The 19,336-nt window shown below is 52.9% G+C and overlaps 1 protein-coding gene across 1 annotated transcript in view; it reads right to left on the bottom strand.

The window, feature by feature from the left end:
- LOC144736342 (uncharacterized) overlaps positions 1–19,336 on the bottom strand; it is a 130,105-nt gene that overhangs the window by 24,370 nt on the left and 86,399 nt on the right. The window contains exons 8-11 of the mRNA XM_078619011.1: positions 14,325–14,459; positions 11,872–11,994; positions 10,106–10,240; positions 7,701–7,823 (exon numbers count right to left, since the gene is read on the bottom strand). Coding sequence (XP_078475137.1) covers positions 7,701–7,823; positions 10,106–10,240; positions 11,872–11,994; positions 14,325–14,459 — 516 coding nt within the window. The remainder of the gene's footprint in view (positions 1–7,700; positions 7,824–10,105; positions 10,241–11,871; positions 11,995–14,324; positions 14,460–19,336) is intronic.

Below are 19,336 nucleotides of genomic sequence, written 5' to 3'. Positions count from 1 at the left end.
GAGAGAGTGTGTGTGAGAGTGTGTGAGAGAGTGTGTGAGAGAGAGTGTGTGTGTGTGTGAGAGAGAGTGTGTGTGTGTGAGTGTGTGTGTGAGAGAGAGTGTGTGTGTGTGTGAGAGAGTGTGTGTGTGTGAGTGTGTGTGAGAGAGAGAGTGTGTGTGAGTGTGTGTGAGAGTGTGTGTGTGAGAGAGTGTGTGAGAGAGTGTGTGTGAGTGTGTGTGAGAGAGTGTGTGTGTGTGTGAGAGTGTGTGTGTGTGTGCGTGTGTGTGGGGAGCGGTAGTGTAGCGGTTAGCGCGCTGCGCTATGAACCTGGCGACCCGGGTTCGATTCCCGCTCACGGCTAACACCAGTGACGATTATCTGAACCGGTCCTGGGCCTCCCCTAGGTCGACTCAGCCTTAAATGAGTACCTGGTGCGGTGTGTAAACATCGCCACTGGGGAGACAAAGGCGGTCGGGCGTGGTGCTGGCCACCCACCCCCTCGTGTACCGTTCCGACCTTCATAGGTGCTCGCTAACAGCACTTGCCCCTACAGTCTGTTAAGGCTATACGGGGGATCTTTGATCTTTGTGTGTGAGAGTGTGAGAGTGTGAGAGTGTGAGAGTGTGAGAGTGTGAGAGTGTGAGAGTGTGAGAGTGAGTGTGTGTGTGTGAGTGCTATACACTACACTATACACTTATATACACTACACTATACACTACACTACTACACTATACACTAACTACTACACTCTACACTATACACTACAACCCTACACTATACACTACACTATACACTACACACTAGTGCTGTACTAGTAACGAATTGGCCACGTTCTGTTTACGTGACAACACTCGCTCGTTGGCTGTGTCGGGTGGTGGCGGGTTTTAACGAGACATTTATATATTTATACGATCTAACCACCCAAAAAACCTCTATTATATAAAATAGTATATTTGAAGTTTGCTCGTTTCTCTCTCTCTCCCCGTATAGTTTATCGATTCCACAGTCTGTCGATTCTTGGCGTCTGTGGATGACGCTGCAGATGCCGACATGCAGGTGAACGCGGCTCCAGTTGAGGCTGGGGGGGGGACTTAGCAGCCGTGTTCAGAGGACCACACGGACACGTCTTGCGCCCGGGCGTCGATTTCAAGCGGTGTGTGTTTACGTTACGTGCGCTATTTGGTTCGCGCTGAGCAGAGCAAGGAGTACTCATGCGAGTTTTTATCGCAGTTTTATTGGCTTGGCCAGAGTTATGACAGGCCCAAATACAAACACTGGCCTCCCTGGGTCATTAAATGGCTTTTTATAACAACATTTTTTATATTTTGTATATATTTCACGCAGGGCAGAGTGGTGATGCGGTAGTCAGTGCACTGCACTTTAAACAATTTTTATTTTTATTTTACCAGCTAAGGCGCACTGCGCTGTATAGCTCTCTTTCATTCGCGACCTGGCCACAAATGATAGCTCAAACGAAGTGGCTTATCACGTGGGAATGTACAGCAGACAAAGCCTCTAAACGCGTGACGTTGATTCTCAATGTGGAGGGCAAAACCGGAGGGCTCTGAGAAAAATCCACGCAGCCGCGGAGAGAGAGAGACACGCAAACTCCAAATATACAGCAGCAGGCATCGTCAGGGTCGGGATCGAAGCCACGACCTCCTGTATACCAAGCGAGGTAGTTAACATCTCCTAGCCACCGTGGTGATGATGAGAGAGAGAGAGACACGCAAACTCCAAATATACAGCAGCAGGCATCGTCAGGGTCGGGATCGAAGCCACGACCTCCTGTATACCAGGCGAGGTAGTTAACATCTCCTAGCCACCGTGGTGATGATGAGAGAGAGAGACACGCAAACTCCAAATATACAGCAGCAGGCATCGTCAGGGTCGGGATCAAAGCCACGACCTCCTGTATACCAAGCGAGGTAGTTAACATCTCCTAGCCACCGTGATGATGATGAGAGAGAGAGAGAGACACGCAACCTCCAAATGTACAGCAGGCATCAGGGTCGGGATCGACCTCCTGTATACCAGGCGAGGTAGTGAACATCTCACCACTGTGAGAGAGAGACACGCAAACTCCAAATATACAACAGGCATCGTCAGGGTCGGGGTCGAACACACGACCTCCTGTACACCAGGCGAGGTAGTGTTGCTCCGCCAACATCAGCAGCGAGCAGTATCTAAACCGGTGCACCTCCCTCTCCGCCAACCTGCACCGAGCAGCACAAACCTCCCTGGCCACGAGGCGTGGTGGGTAGGGCTTCATTCTGCCAGTTGATTGCGAGAGGGCTATAAACGATGTTTTTTTTAAAATCCTTTATATTAAGTTCACTTGCTTGCTTGCTTAGGACCGTGCAAATCTTTCGGTCGTTTTTTAACCCACTTCCCGTGATCCAATCGAGCTGACATTTTGCACACAGACTCGTTGTGCGTGACAATTAATGTTCGTGGAATTTTTTTCTCAAAAATTTTACACTTTCAAAAATATTATATTTAATTACCAATTGCTTAATGCTGCCATGCAATCATCTGACCCATAGGTGGCAGCCATCTCAAGCCAGAGGACGAGAGGACTCTAGCCGCCACGCATATAAAGGATTTATAGTGAAAAACTTTGTTTTTACGGGTTATATTTGTTCCTGTTAATATTCCCGGCGGAAAAAAGACACAAAGATAAAGATCCCCCGTATAGCCTTAACAGACTGTAGGGGCAAGTGCTGTTCGCGAGCACCTATGAAGGCCGGAACGGTACACGAGGGGGTGGGTGGCCAGCACCACGGCGATGTTTACACACCGCACCGGGTACTCATTTGAGGCTGAGTCGACCTAGGGGAGGCCTAGGATCGGTTCAGATAATCGTCACTGGTGTTGGCCGTGAGCGGGAATCGAACCCGTGTCGCCGGGTTCATAGCGCAGCGTAGCGCTAATCACTACACTACCGCTCCCCACACACACACACACCCAGACTCCTTATTACTTGACCACAGGTGCAGTTTACCGTGTGGCAGAGCAGAGTGGTGGCATCAATCACGACTCACTGTTGTCAATTTTCTCGACTTGAATGTCGGTGTGAGCGGTGGCGCAGCGGTTAGCGCCGCGCCGCGCTACGAACCCGGCGACCCGAGTTCGATTCCTGCTCACGGCACAACACCGGTGACGATTGATCGGAACCGGTCCTAGGCCTCCCCCTAGGTCGACTCAGCCTCGAATGAGTACCTGGTGTGTGCTGTCTAAACATCGCCACCGGGGAGACAAAGGCGGCCGGGCGTGGTACTGTACACCCCACCCCCTCGTGTGCCGTTCCCGGCTTCATAGGTGCTGATCGCTAACTGCACTTGCCCCAACAGTATGTTGAGGCTACACTGGGGGGGGGGGAAACTTTGTCTTTGTAGTTTGAATAAAGGTGCCCCTAGGAATTGCATTGCCCAGGGCAACCGAAGACATCTAGTTCATAATAAACGGGCTTTTATTGGGTTAGATGTCGTAAAATATTAATGGATCATTAACGCACTACCACCTGACGCAGCTAATTAGAAATGTTTGTCACGTGTAACAAAATCGCAAATTAGTTACTACTCCAGCACTACGCTGGTGTGCTGAAGTAGTAAAAACCCACAACTATTTTGATTGAAAGCTTTCGTGACTGCAGGGATTCATCTTCTTGGTTCTTTCGGTAAAGTCACGTAGAAGGGAAATAATAAAAAATAAAAATATATTATTTTTCGATTTAAAGCTTTCGTGACTGCAGGGATTCATCTGCTTTGTTCTTTCGGTAAAGTCACGTAGAAGGAAAATAATAAAATAATATAATATACTTCTTCACCTGAGGACGGCTGCTTGCGTTGTGGCCGAAACGTCGTGAGAATTATTTTATTATGTTTTATTTTTATTATTTTATTACTTCCCTTCTACGTGACTTTACCGAAAGAAACAAGAATACCCACAACAATGTTGACAAGTCGAGCAACCCTTGACGTTTCGCCGGTGATGACAACAACGACAGGCCGTGTCGGCTGGTGGCGGTGGCGGGGTTAACGGCACGTTTAATATTTCACGCACTCTCACCCCCCAAAAAAATTAAAAAAATCCACGAAACTTTATCGCGAGTCACATCGGTCGCGACGGCCGACCTGTCAAAACTGAGGACACGGTCACTGGGTCGCACGTGCTTCTGTGGCCGTCTGGAACGCTCTTCCTTCCGATATTTGGAAGCCGCTGGAGATGTGCGCTTTTAAATCATCGTCTAGATTGAGAAACGAATGTCATTCCCCGGCACCTCCGATTAGCGCGGTTGGCGAGAAAGTAGTTTCAAGTGCGTAAAACCCACTCACCCACCCACTCTCACACTCGCCCACTCGCCCTCTCACCCACGCTACTCGTCACACTGCAGCTCACCACCAACGCAACTCACCAATCCACTCACCCACCCACTCTCACACTCGCCCACTCGCCCTCTCACCCACGCTACTCGTCACACTGCAGGTCACCACCAACGCAACTCACCAATCCACTCACCCACTCACACTCGCCCACTCGCCCTCTCACCTACGCTACTCGTCACACTGCAGGTCACCACCAACGCAACTCACCAACCCACTCACCCACCCACTCACCCACTCGCCCACTCGCCCTCTCACCCACGCCACTCGTCACACTGCAGCTCACCACCAACGCAACTCACCAATCCACTCACCCACTCACACTCGCCCACTCGCCCTCTCACCCACGCTACTCGTCACACTGCAGGTCACCACCAACGCAACCCGCCCACTCGCCCACTCGCCCACTCGCCCACTCGCCCACTCGCCCACTCGCCCACTCGCCCACTCGCCCACTCGCCCACTCGCCCACTCGCCCACTCGCCCACTCGCCCACTCGCCCACTCGCCCACTCGCCCACTCGCCCACTCGCCCACTCGCCCACTCGCCCACTCGCCCACTCGCCCACTCGCCCACTCGCCCACTCGCCCACTCGCCCACTCGCCCACTCGCCCACTCGCCCACTCGCCCACTCGCCCACTCGCCCACTCGCCCACTCGCCCACTCGCCCACTCGCCCACTCGCCCACTCGCCCACTCGCCCACTCGCCCACTCGCCCACTCGCCCACTCGCCCACTCGCCCACTCGCCCACTCGCCCACTCGCCCACTCGCCCACTCGCCCACTCGCCCACTCGCCCACTCGCCCACTCGCCCACTCGCCCACTCGCCCACTCGCCCACTCGCCCACTCGCCCACTCGCCCACTCGCCCACTCGCCCACTCGCCCACTCGCCCACTCGCCCACTCGCCCACTCGCCCACTCGCCCACTCGCCCACTCGCCCACTCGCCCACTCGCCCACTCGCCCACTCGCCCACTCGCCCACTCGCCCACTCGCCCACTCGCCCACTCGCCCACTCGCCCACTCGCCCACTCGCCCACTCGCCCACTCGCCCACTCGCCCACTCGCCCACTCGCCCACTCGCCCACTCGCCCACTCGCCCACTCGCCCACTCGCCCACTCGCCCACTCGCCCACTCGCCCACTCGCCCACTCGCCCACTCGCCCACTCGCCCACTCGCCCACTCGCCCACTCGCCCACTCGCCCACTCGCCCACTCGCCCACTCGCCCACTCGCCCACTCGCCCACTCGCCCACTCGCCCACTCGCCCACTCGCCCACTCGCCCACTCGCCCACTCGCCCACTCGCCCACTCGCCCACTCGCCCACTCGCCCACTCGCCCACTCGCCCACTCGCCCACTCGCCCACTCGCCCACTCGCCCACTCGCCCACTCGCCCACTCGCCCACTCGCCCACTCGCCCACTCGCCCACTCGCCCACTCGCCCACTCGCCCACTCGCCCACTCGCCCACTCGCCCACTCGCCCACTCGCCCACTCGCCCACTCGCCCACTCGCCCACTCGCCCACTCGCCCACTCGCCCACTCGCCCACTCGCCCACTCGCCCACTCGCCCACTCGCCCACTCGCCCACTCGCCCACTCGCCCACTCGCCCACTCGCCCACTCGCCCACTCGCCCACTCGCCCACTCGCCCACTCGCCCACTCGCCCACTCGCCCACTCGCCCACTCGCCCACTCGCCCACTCGCCCACTCGCCCACTCGCCCACTCGCCCACTCGCCCACTCGCCCACTCGCCCACTCGCCCACTCGCCCACTCGCCCACTCGCCCACTCGCCCACTCGCCCACTCGCCCACTCGCCCACTCGCCCACTCGCCCACTCGCCCACTCGCCCACTCGCCCACTCGCCCACTCGCCCACTCGCCCACTCGCCCACTCGCCCACTCGCCCACTCGCCCACTCGCCCACTCGCCCACTCGCCCACTCGCCCACTCGCCCACTCGCCCACTCGCCCACTCGCCCACTCGCCCACTCGCCCACTCGCCCACTCGCCCACTCGCCCACTCGCCCACTCGCCCACTCGCCCACTCGCCCACTCGCCCACTCGCCCACTCGCCCACTCGCCCACTCGCCCACTCGCCCACTCGCCCACTCGCCCACTCGCCCACTCGCCCACTCGCCCACTCGCCCACTCGCCCACTCGCCCACTCGCCCACTCGCCCACTCGCCCACTCGCCCACTCGCCCACTCGCCCACTCGCCCACTCGCCCACTCGCCCACTCGCCCACTCGCCCACTCGCCCTCTCACCCACGCTACTCGTCACACTGCAGGTCACCACCAACGCAACTCACCAATCCACTCACCCACTCACACTCGCCCACTCGCCCTCTCACCTACGCTACTCGTCACACTGCAGGTCACCACCAACGCAACTCACCAACCCACTCACCCACCCATTCACCCACTCGCCCACTCGCCCTCTCACCCACGCCACTCGTCACACTGCAGCTCACCACCAACGCAACTCACCAATCCACTCACCCACTCACACTCGCCCACTCGCCCTCTCACCCACGCTACTCGTCACACTGCAGGTCACCACCAACGCAACTCACCAATCCACTCACCCACTCACACTCGCCCACTCGCCCACTCGCCCTCTCACCTACGCTACTCGTCACACTGCAGGTCACCACCAACGCAACTCACCAATCCACTCACCCACTCACCCACCACTCTCTCACCCACGCTACTCGTCACACTGCAGCTCACCACCAACGCAACTCACCAATCCACTCACCCACCCACTCTCACACTCTCACACTCGCCCACTCGCCCTCTCACCCACGCCACTCGTCACACTGCAGGTCACCACCAACCCACTCACCAACCCACTCACCCACTCACACACCCGCTCACACACCCGCTCTCACACCCGCTGCTACACAGCACCTCCGATTAGCGCGGTCGGCTACGTACAGTGCGAAAGAAGTTCAACATCAAAGATCAAAGATCCCCCGTATAGCCTTAACAGACTGTAGGGGCAAGTGCTGTTAGCGAGCACCTATGAAGGCTGGAACGGTACACGAGGGGGTGGGTGGCCAGCACCACGCCCGACCGCCTTTGTCTCCCGAGTGGCAATGTTTACACACCGCACCAGGTACTCATTTGAGGCTGAGTCGACCTAGGGGAGGCCCGGGACCGGTTCAGATAATTGTCACTGATGTTGGCAGTGAGCGAGAATCGAACCCGTGTCGCCGGGTTCATAGCGCAGCGCGCTAACCGCTACACCACCGCTCCCCACGAAGTTCAACATCCACACACACGCACGCACACACGCACACGCGCACGCACGCACACGCACGCACACGTACCTTGCTCCATGAGTCGTCGGAGCTGCTCCGCAATATCGTCCCCGTCCAGAGTGAACGTCTGCACCTCCGCACTGCCGTCCGCGTTCGTCACCGTCTTGCGGACCGTCACGGTGCGGAACTCTCCTGCGTGCGGCGGAAACCATCGCGGCGCGACAGGAGTCAAGCACCTGCCATTCGCCAAGCCACCACGGCGCCTGTGCCAGGCCAGGTGCACTTCGAGGCCACGTGAAGTGTCGAAGGCTGGAAGGGCCAGTAAACCCTTCCAACCGGGCACTTCTTCTGCCGACCACCACGGTGGAAACGCCGAAATAGTCCGCGCTCACAAAGACAAAGATCCCCCCGTGTAGCCTTAACAGACTGTAGGGGCAAGTGCTGTTAGCGAGCAGCACCTATGAAGGCCGGCACGGCACACGTGGAGATGAGTGGTCACGCGCGCACACGCACGCGCACGCACGTACACCCTTCCCCTCCGCAGCGCGTTCCTCGTGCACCCTGCAGTCAACGTCGTCGTCGTCGTCGTCATCGTCAGCCGTGATCAATCCACTGCTGCACGGCTGTCGTTGTCACCGCTCGGTCGTGATCCTGCGACGCACGCGATCCACCCAGGAACGCGCCCGCCCGCGCGCACGCGAGTGTCGATTTCATCGCTCCATCTCCAGACGTCAGTCTGGGCTACAGACTCCGGTGCTCTCGGTTGAACTTTGACGACATCTCTCGCTCCACGTGACATCACGTCGATGTCATCACACGGGGGGGGGGGGGGGGGAGGCCAATCGTTTGGGTTCTCGGCGGTGCCACGTGATGAGCCTTTGTGACGAGCGCGACCTCGAGCACGCGGTATGGTGAAAGCCCCCTCTCACACGGCGGTGATTGGCTCCGAGAAAACCGGTCGGTCAGTGATTGGGCACGTTCAGAGAGGATAGGAAATACACGTTAGAGGGCTTAATCCGTTCAGAAAGTTGCAATTTTTTCACCCCTAAAAAAGTACTTTATAATATGTTATTATAACAATTTAGATTTGTTTGTAAGGCGCCTTCCACGAAAGTCTCAAGGCGTTATCACCGCCATCGCCGGGCACCAGGGAATGTAAACGGCGCAAAACGACACGAACATTTCCCCCCCCGAACCAGACTTTGTAAACGTAAGCTGCAAATGGGTTTGTTGCCGAGGGCAGAGTTCGAGTTAGTGGGAGATACATTCTCCATTAACCGCAAGAACACAATGTCTCATGTGAAACAAACTGATAAAACACCAACCTTGGCCGCACCTAAAGAAGCAGAATGAAGTACACACACGCGCGCCCGCACGCACAAATGAAATTGTTAATTTTCGATTTAAAGCTTTCGTGACTGCAGGGATTCATCTTCTTGGTTCTTTCGGTAAAGTCACGTAGAAGGGAAGTAATAACATAATAAAAATAAAACAAAATAAAACAATTGTTTCATTATGTTTTATTTTTATTAAGTAATAACATAATAAAAATAAAACATAATAAAACAATTGTTTTATTTTGTTTTATTTTTATTATGTTATTACTTCCCTTCTACGTGACTTTACCGAAATAACCAAGAAGATCAAATTGTTAATCTTTGCCCTGACAATTTCAATCTCTTTAGGTCACATTTGCCCTGTAGCTGAGCAGAAGAGGTGGTGTTGCTGGTGGCGGCGGAGGGAGTGGTGGCTACGAACCCGGCCACCCGAGTTCGATTCCCGCTCACGCCAACACCAAGTGACGATTGCCTGCAACCGTGCACATCAAGTGTGTGTGTGTGTATGTCTGTGGGAGTCATCTCAGTCATCTCAGTCATCTCAGTCAGTCGACCCGTGTCACCTGCTGGGTCTGCCCCGTGACCTCCTGCCAGCGGGCGTTCGACACTTCACGTGGCCTCAAGGTGCACATGGCCTGGCACAAGCGTCGTGGTGACGTCACCGCCACTTAGTGGCGAATGGCGGTTGTTGTCTGTGGGAAACGGCCGTGCATTGCCGAGGGGAGTAACAGCGCAGTGGCTAGCGAGCGGCGCGAAGCACTGACATAACCCGAGTTTGAATCCCGCTCACTCAGCCTCACGTGAATAAGCTGGCACGGTTTCGTGGTAAACATCGCCACGACGGAGACAAAGGCGGCCGGGTATAGTGGCGGCACCGTACGAACGCGCCCATGTGCTGCGTACAGCAGAAGCGCTCTTGACGACGGCGACTGGTTCCGAGAAACCGGTCGTTAAGCGATTTGGTCGTGAAGCGAGCGTAAGGAAATAAAAGTCAGAGGCTTAATCCGTTCCGACACCATCGAAAGTTACCCTTGTTCGGCCCGTCGTTGAGCGACTTGTCATCGACAGGGGTCCTGCTGTAGTAGCAGCATTAGTCTTTCGCGTCCGTCCGCTCTGCGTCGCGACCGCCAGGCTCACCTGTGTTGACCTCTTTCAGGATGTCTTCGGTGATGTAGCCGTCACCCTCGATGATCATGCGGTCTCCCACGGTGATCACGCGGATGGTCACGATCCTGGGCTTCACTTTCACGATCCGCAGGAACATCTCCCAGCCTGGACCGGTGGGGGGCGGGGGGAGGGGGGTGACACGGCGGTCAGAGGCCGGAATATTCGGAGCGGTCGACTCAACACTGCCCATAGACTCAACACTACCCATAGACTCAACACTGCCCATAGACTCAACACTGCCCATAGACTCAACACTGCCCATAGACTCAACGCTGCCCATAGACTCAACACTGCCCATAGACTCAACACTGCCCATAGACTCAACGCTGCCCATAGACTCAACACTGCCCATAGACTCAACACTGCCCATAGACTCAACGCTGCCCATAGACTCAACACTGCCCATAGACTCAACACTGCCCATAGACTCAACACTGCCCATAGACTCAACACTGCCCATAGACTCAACACTGCCCATAGACTCAACGCTGCCCATAGACTCAACGCTGCCCATAGACTCAACACTGCCCATAGACTCAACACTGCCCATAGACTCAACACTGCCCATAGACTCAACACTACTCACAGACTCAACACTGCCCATAGACTCAACACTGCCCATAGACTCAACACTCCCCATAGACTCAACACTGCCCATAGACTCAACACTCCCCATAGACTCAACGCTGCCCATAGACTCAACACTGCCCATAGACTCAACACTGCCCATAGACTCAACACTGCCCATAGACTCAACACTACGCATAGACTCAACACTGCCCATAGACTCAACACTGCCCATAGACTCAACACTGCCCATAGACTCAACACTACGCATAGACTCAACATTGCCCATAGACTCAACACTACCCATAGACTCAACACTGCCCATAGACTCAACACTGCCCATAGACTCAACACTCCCCATAGACTCAACACTGCACCATAGACTCAACACTCCCCATAGACTCAACGCTGCCCATAGACTCAACACTGCCCATAGACTCAACACTGCCCATAGACTCAACACTGCCCATAGACTCAACACTGCCCATAGACTCAACACTACGCATAGCCTCAACACTGCCCATAGACTCAACACTACCCATAGACTCAACACTACCCATAGACTCAACACTGCCCATAGACTCAACACTGCCCATAGACTCAACACTCCCCATAGACTCAACACTGCCCATAGACTCAACACTGCACCTCCCATGAGCACGATTGGCTACGTACGGTGCGAAAAAAGTTCAACGTACCTACATTCACATTGTTGACCTCCATTGGTAGAGCTGACCTATCAAATTGGATTAAACCTGGTGGTCCAAATAATTCATCTTCTACTTGTGAGTGCAAATTAAAACGTGTGTGCATTAAAAAACAATTTTAGTTTTTCCCCCCAATCTTTTTGTTGTTGTCGCTGATTATTATTCCACGCAACCCTTTCGCCTGATCAGCGCGCCCCCCCCCCCCCCCCCCCCCATCAAGGCGAGAGGCACACACGTGGCCGATCGCCTAGGCCACCTTCATGGAATACCGCTATCGAGGATCAATTCACACATCTGCATTATTGATTCCACTAATTGTGCCGCCCGCTCGTTAGGCCCGCGGCTAATACCGCCGGGCGCATTTTTTATTAAAGCGGATGAACCGCGAACGTGCGTTGGGTCGAGCACGCCGCCTTCTGCGGATTTTCTTCACGTCCATCTGTTCACGGCCGATGTCCTCACCGTCCTCCATGAGGCGGCGGATCTGCTCCTCCAGGTTGCCGCCCTCCAGGTTGAACACCTGCACGCTCTGCGAGCCGTCGGGGTTGATGACCATCTTGCGCACCGTGATCTTGGTGATGCCACCTGCGGCAGACCCGCAAGTCAGTGTGCCCCGCGTGGCGGTGGCGGCGGTTGCAACCGGTGCAACCGGTGCAACGGGTGCAACGGGTGCAACGGGCGCAACGGGTGCAACGGGCGCAACGGGTGCAACGGGTGCAACGGGTGCAATGGGTGCAACCGGTGCAACGGGCGCAACCGGTACAACCGGTGCAACGGGTGCAACGGGCGCAACCGGTGCAAACGGCGCAACGGGTGCAACGGGTGCAACGGGTGCAATCGGTGCAACCGGTGCAACCGGCGCCATCGCCACTCGTGGCTCTAGCGACAACGCGGCCCAGGAAAGGGCAGTCTCAGGGTGTTTAAAAATAAGAAAAGTATCCTCCTGACTGTCCTGTTGGGTGTCACGTATGTTGAACTTCTCTCGCACAGGGCCACGCTAGAGCAGGGCTACGTGGGCGGTGCTACGTAGCCTACCATGCTAATCGGAGGTACGGGGCAAGGAGAACAAACTTTGGGTCTCTGTGTGAGTCTATGGGTCTCTGTGTGAGCCAATGGGTCTCTGTGTGAGTCTATGGGTCTCTGTGTGAGTGTGTAGTCTTTGTGTGAGTCTATGGATCTCTGTGTGAGTCTATGGGTCTCTGTGTGAGTGTATGGGTCTTTGTGTGAGCCTATGGGTCTCTGTGTGAGTCTATGGGTTTCTGTGTGAGTATATGAGTCTCTGTATGAGTCTATGGGTCTCTGTGTGAGTCTATGGGTCTCTGTGTGAGTCTATGGGTCTCTGTGTGAGTCTGTGCGTCTCTGTGTGAGTCTGAGGGTCTCTGTGTGAGTCTATGGGTCTTTACGTGATTATATGGGTCTCTGTGTGAGTCTATGGGTCTCTGTGTGAGTCTATGGGTCTCTGTGTGAGTTTGTGGGTCTCTGTGTGAGTCTGAGGGTCTCTGTTTGAGTCTATGGGTCTTTGCGTGATTATATGGGTCTCTGTGTGAGTCTATGGGTCTCTGTGTGAGTCTATGGGTCTTTGTGTGAGTCTATGGGTCTCTGTGTGAGTCTGTGGGTCTCTGTGTGAGTCTATGGGTCTCTGTGTGAGTCTATGGGTCTCTGTGTGAGTCTGTGGGTCTCTGTGTGAGTCTGAGGGTCTCTGTGTGAGTCTATGGGTCTTTGCGTGATTATATGGGTCTCTGTGTGAGTCTATGGGTCTCTGTGTGAGTCTATGGGTCTCTGTGTGAGTCTGTGGGTCTCTGTGTGAGTCTGAGGGTCTCTGTGTGAGTCTATGGGTCTTTGCGTGATTATATGGGTCTCTGTGTGAGTCTATGGGTCTTTGTGTGAGTCTATGGGTCTCTGTGTGAGTCTATGGGTCTCTGTGTGAGTCTATGGGTCTCTGTGTGAGTCTATGGATCTCTGTGTGAGTCTATGGGTCTATGTGTGAGTCTATGGATCTCTGTGTGAGTCTATGGGTCTATGTGTGAGTCTATGGATCTCTGTGTGAGTCTATGGGTCTCTGTGTGAGTCTATGGGTCTCTGTGTGAGTCTATGTACGTGCGTATGTTGAACTTCTTTCGCACCCTACATAGCCAACCGTGCCAATTGGAGGTGTGGGGGAAGGACAACAAACTAAGCACGGAAAGCTGTTCTAAGAAAATTTGATTTTCCATCTGGATTTGAGCCTGCAGTGAGAAAGGGAAGCACGCTTGCCAGCTCACGGTCACCACCGGTGACAATTATCTCAATCGGTCCTGGATCTGCCTTAGGTCGACTCAGCCTTTAAACGAGTACCTGGTTTGTGCTGTCTAAACATCGCCACTGGGGAGACAAAGGCGGCCGGGCGTGGTGCCGGCCACCCACCCCCTCGTGTGCCGTTCCGGCCTTCACAGGTGCTGCTCGCTAACAGCACTTGCCCCAACAGTCTGTTAAGGCTACACGGGGGGATCTTTGTCTTTGTACTTTATATGGGGAGCGGTGGTGCAGTGGTTAACGCGTCGCGTTACGAACCCGGCTCCCCGAGTTCGATTCCCGCTCACGACCAACAGCGGTGACGATGATCTGAACCGTTCCTCGGCCTCCCCTAGGTCGACTCAGCCTCAAATGAGTACCTGGTGCGGTGTGTAAACACTGCTATTGCCCGCCGCCTACGTAGGCTGCTACTCGCTCGCAGCACTTGCCCCAAGAGTCCTCTGCAGGCTATACGGGGGAGCTTTGTCTTTATGGGCCCACCCCCGTGTCCCGTCCTGGCCTTAATAGGCGCTCGCTAACAGCACTCGCCCCAACAGTCTGCGAAGGCTACGCGGGGGGAGATATTCTGTCGTGAATGTGCAAGGGCGGACGGGTGTGCGGGGAGGTGAATCGGTCGCTCTCACTCGATCGGATGGTGCTGAGGATGTCGCTGGGGAGCTCGCTGTCGGCGCTGATGACGAGTCGATCACCCTCGGTCACCACGTGGGAAGGAACCCTCGGCGCCTCCTTCCTGACGACGGTCGCGATGATCTCCCAGCCTGGCGGGGCGGGTGCAGGGACGAGGACATCAACGTCGTCAAATCCGACATCGTCACCGCCATCGTTGTCGAGCGACACAGCATTGGGTGTGGGTGGGTGGCGGGTTTGTACGCGTGCGGTTTCGGTTTGGTGGATCGTCCGGACAAAAAGCCAGCGTTTGCGAGCGCCCGTTTTGCGGACGAGGAAGTTGACCACGGCAGGCGGACGCAGCGAGTGGGGTTGCTGGTCTGCCGGCGTGGAGTTTGGGTGTTTGGTTATTTTTTTTGTGTGGCTGTGGGGCTTTTTTGTGCTGCTGCTGTGATCTATTACCAAAGGGGCAATTTTTTGTACGTAAAAAATAAAAACCTAACAAAAAAACTAAACAAAAAAAATAAACGAATAAAAGCTTAACAACAAAAAACTAAACAAACAAAAAAGCTAACTAAAAAAACGAAACAAAAAACTAACCTAAAAAAAGCTAACTAAAAAAAACTGAACAAAATAACTAACCTAAAAAAAGATACCTAAAAAAACGAAACAAAAACTGAACAAAAATAACTAACCTAAAAAAAGCTAACTAAAAAAATCTAACTAAAAAAACTCAACAAAAACTAACGGAAAAAAACCAAAGCGACCGGCCAAACAATCCACGCAGGGCCATTTATTTACAAAAAAAATCACCAAAATCTTCATCACCACCACTACCACCATCATCATCATCGCAAACTAGCAAAGACTTGCGCTCGTATTCTGCCTTCTCAATAAAATCTGTACAAATCTCATTATTTTCTTCAGTCGGCACGCACACACACGCGCGCACTCCCCAGCGTGATGGATTTTCTGCCACTGTCAAGAGCCTCACAATTGATACCCATTGTCTCCCGCGTCGCGCGCCTATTGTATCCCCTGCTGTGCGTCGCACTCACGAACAACGCCACCCATCGCTTTAAATCATAACCGCGGTTTGTCGAATTGCCACGGTTTTTTTTTTGCTGTCCGGGCCATTGTTATGACCGCCAACTCAGATTAATTCATCTTTAATACTTCCATTATCATCACCATTACCCATGAGCCTAATGAAGATAATCGTCACGATTTTCAATATTTTCATCATCGTAACCAAACATTTCCGCCATCGGCGGTGTAATCGTCAATACTATTGACCATCGTTAAAGCATCGCAAACGTCAACAGATTTGATGGCCATTCTTTGTGCTGCCGATGCTGCTGCTGCTATCACTTTGAGAAACGTTCATTGCCGCCGTGGGGAGTTGGACTTAAATATCTAAACAATTTGAGGCGCCGCGGTTCGAGATGTTAACTTCCTCGCCTGGTATGCAGGAGGTCGTGGGTTCTATGCCGACCCTGACGCCTGCTGTATTTTTGGGGTTTGCGTGTCTCTCCCTCTCCGTGGTGAGATGTTAACTACCTCGCCTGGTATACAGGAGGTCGTGGGTTCGATCCCGACCCTGACGCCTGCTGTATATTTGGAGTTTGCGTGTCTCTCTCTCTCATCATCATCGCGGTGGCTAGGAGATGTTAACTACCTCGCCTGGTCTGCAGGAGGTCGTGGGTTTAATCAGACTCCAAATATACAGCAGCAGGCGTCAGGGTCGGGATCGACCCCACGACCTCCCGTATACCGGGCGAGGTCGTTAACATTCGCTTAACACCTCTCTCATATCATCATCAACAAGCAGCAGCAGTGGTAGGATAACCAACAAGCGACTACTGGTCCATATGGGCCAGCAAACGTAGGGCTTTAACGATGCACACATCACCGTGTTTAATTTCCGTTCGGATGTTTGAAGTCGCTATTATGTTTAATAAAGTGTTGTCAAGCGTCCATTGGACGGGACAGCCGTGCCCTTCAGTGAGGCTTGCATCGATTCTTCAATTTTTTTGTTTTACCCGGTATTTTTAGCTCCACTGCATAATATCGATTACGTGCGCGCGCACGCGACTGCACAATCCGAGATGGTTCGAAGTGCCGTTGGACATGTAAAACGCTCCACGGAGTGTCAACGGAGCTTTGTTTTCCTACTGCCAGGTTTGCGTGCATTTGAGGAGTGGCATTTGTTCACGGAAAACCGTCGTGAAGTCCATGGGGAATGGTAGCTAGGAGATGTTAACTACCTCGCCTGGTATGCAGGAGTTCGTGGGTTCGATCTCGACCCTGACGCCTGCTGTATATTTGGAGTTTGCGTGTCTCTCTCTCTCTCTCATCATCATCACGGTGGCTAGGAGATGTTAACTACCTCGCCTGGTATGCAGTAGGTCGTGGGTTCCATCCCGACCCTGACGTATGCTGTATATTTGGAGTTTGCGTGTCTCTCTCTCTCATCATCATCACGGTGGCTAGGAGATGTTAACTACCTCGTCTGGTATGTAGGAGGTCGTGGGTTCCATCCCGACCCTGACGTCTGCTGTATATTTGGAGTTTGCGTGTCTCTCTCTCTCATCATCGTCACGGTGGCTAGGAGATGTTAACTATCTCGCCAGGTATGCAGGAGGTCGTGGGTTCCATCCCGACCCTGACGTCTGCTGTATATTTGGAGTTTGCGTGTCTCTCTCTCTCATCATCATCACGGTGGCTAGGAGATGTTAACTATCTCGCCAGGTATGCAGGAGGTCGTGGGTTCCATCCCAACCCTGACGTATGCTGTATATTTGGAGTTTGCGTGTCTCTCTCTCTCATCATCATCACGGTGGCTAGGAGATGTTAACTACCTTGTCTGGTATGCAGGAGGTCGTGGGTTCGATCCCGACCCTGACGTCTGCTGTATATTTGGAGTTTGCGTGTCTCTCTCTCTCTCCCCGTAGCTTTTTTCTACGGGTCCTCCGGTTTTCACCTCCACATCACGCGTTCAGAGTATTCGGCTGCGATGAATTTCAAAGTGATGACGATAAGCCACTTCGTTGAGCTATCATTTGTGAAATAGCCAGGTCGCTTCTGAACAACAGCTATTTATAAATCTCACCTGGTAAAATGAAAATAGTGAAACAGTTTTAATACGATGATGACGATGATAATTGTTACGACGATGATGACGATGATGATGACGATGATGACGATGATGATGACGATGATAATTATTACGACGATGATGATGATGACGATGATGACGACGATGATGATAATGACGACGACGATGATAAACCTATTACTACAGTTTTAATAGTTTAGAGCAACGCACAGGGCAGCACTTGCGTTCGTGGTGAAGAGATAACTGCGGTTGCTGGAGGGTCCGCGCATCGAAAATGCGCGTTTGCAATACCTTGACGTCGTTTATCGAAACACTCAAACAAAATCTTGATTGGAAGCTTTCGTGACGGCAGGAATCCATACTATTTGGTTCTTTCGGTTAAGTCACGTGGGTAGAAATAAAATAAATCACGACGTTTCGATCGCAACTGTGGTGGTGGAACAAGCACAGCAAGCAAAAAGCCTAGGTTGTTCCACCTGATGAGGATTAATTCTAGATTTGAAGCTTTCGTCACTGCAAGGATTCATATTCTTAGGGTTTTTTCGGTAAAGTCACGTAGGAAAAAAATTAAAATTAAGTAAAATAAAAAATAAAATAAAAATCATGACGTTTCGGAGGCAACACAAGCTTCCGTCTTCAGGTGGAACCGTCATAGCACGCTTGCTGTATCAAGTAAATGAGAAATTCCAAGACATCCGACCTTGTATATATACTGGTTGAGGGGGGAGGAGCCAGGGTAGGCCCCTGGGTAGGAGTTTTTTTTACTATTATGATAAGGTTGGTGCGGCTGAAGCTACGGCTAGTCTACTGATGAGGATTGAAGTTCGATTTAAAGCTTTCGTGACTGCAGGGATTCATCTTCTTGGTTCTTTCGGTAAAGTCACGTAGAAGGGAAGTAATAAAATAATAAAAATAAAACATAATAATTGTATTACTTCCCTTCTACGTGACTTTACCGAAAGAACCAGGAAGATGATGAGGATTGCTTGTGTTGCGATCGAAACGTCGTGAATTTATTTGATTTTAAACAAACAAAAACCTCTCAAACTTCTCGTCGTGTTTCGCAAGCTGTCACACGCGAGTCGCGACGCGTACCGGAGAGCTGAGCGGGGTCTTTTGCTTTCTTATTTTTTATTTAAGACCCACCGTGTTCACTTTGGTTTGCGAAGTCTGGCAAATTAAAATTTCGGCGCGTTTTATTTCACTTTTCGGGGTGGTGGGGGGGGGGGTAACCAACGAGCGTTTTCAGAAGCGAAGACGTCTTTAAAAAATTAAAGAAATGAAGACGTCTTCAATTCGTCTTCAGAATTGAAAACGTCTTCAGAAATGAAGATGTCTTCTAAAATGAAGACGTCTTTAAAAATTACGTCTTTAAAAATGAAGATGTCTTCAATTCGTCTTCAGAAATGAAGACGTCTGCAGAATTGAAGACATCTTCAGAACCGAAGACGTATTTAAAAATTGAGACGTCTTCAAAAATTAAGACGTCTTCAATTCGTCTTCAGAAATGAAGACGACTTCAGAACCGAAGACTTATTTAAAAATTAAGACGTCTTCAAAAATGAAGACGTCTTCAATTCGTCTTCAGATATGAAGACGTCTTCAGAACCGAAGACGTCTTCACAACTGAGGACGCTCGCAAAAACCACAACTGCGACTCAACTTCCGAAGACCTCCGCTTAACAAGATGAGAAATCGTCGAGATTCGTTATCTTCTCTTACGCGGGGAGTCACGAATACAACTGCGGCTCGAAAAAGGACCGGTTTAAAAAATATATATTAAAAAAAAAATCGTCATTGCTAAAATTTCACAGCAGTATCATTTTAATTTCAGATTTAAAGCGTTCGTGACTGCAGGGATTTGAAATGAAAAAAAAAACGCCACTTTTTTCAAAAAAATTCTTGCTGTGG

The sequence above is a fragment of the Lampetra planeri genome, chromosome 60 (genome assembly GCF_965212315.1).
Source record: "Lampetra planeri chromosome 60, kcLamPlan1.2.h2, whole genome shotgun sequence".
NCBI lineage: Eukaryota > Metazoa > Chordata > Hyperoartia > Petromyzontiformes > Petromyzontidae > Lampetra > Lampetra planeri.
Note: the sequence above shows the minus strand (reverse complement) of the source record. Positions and strands in the feature narration are given on the sequence as shown.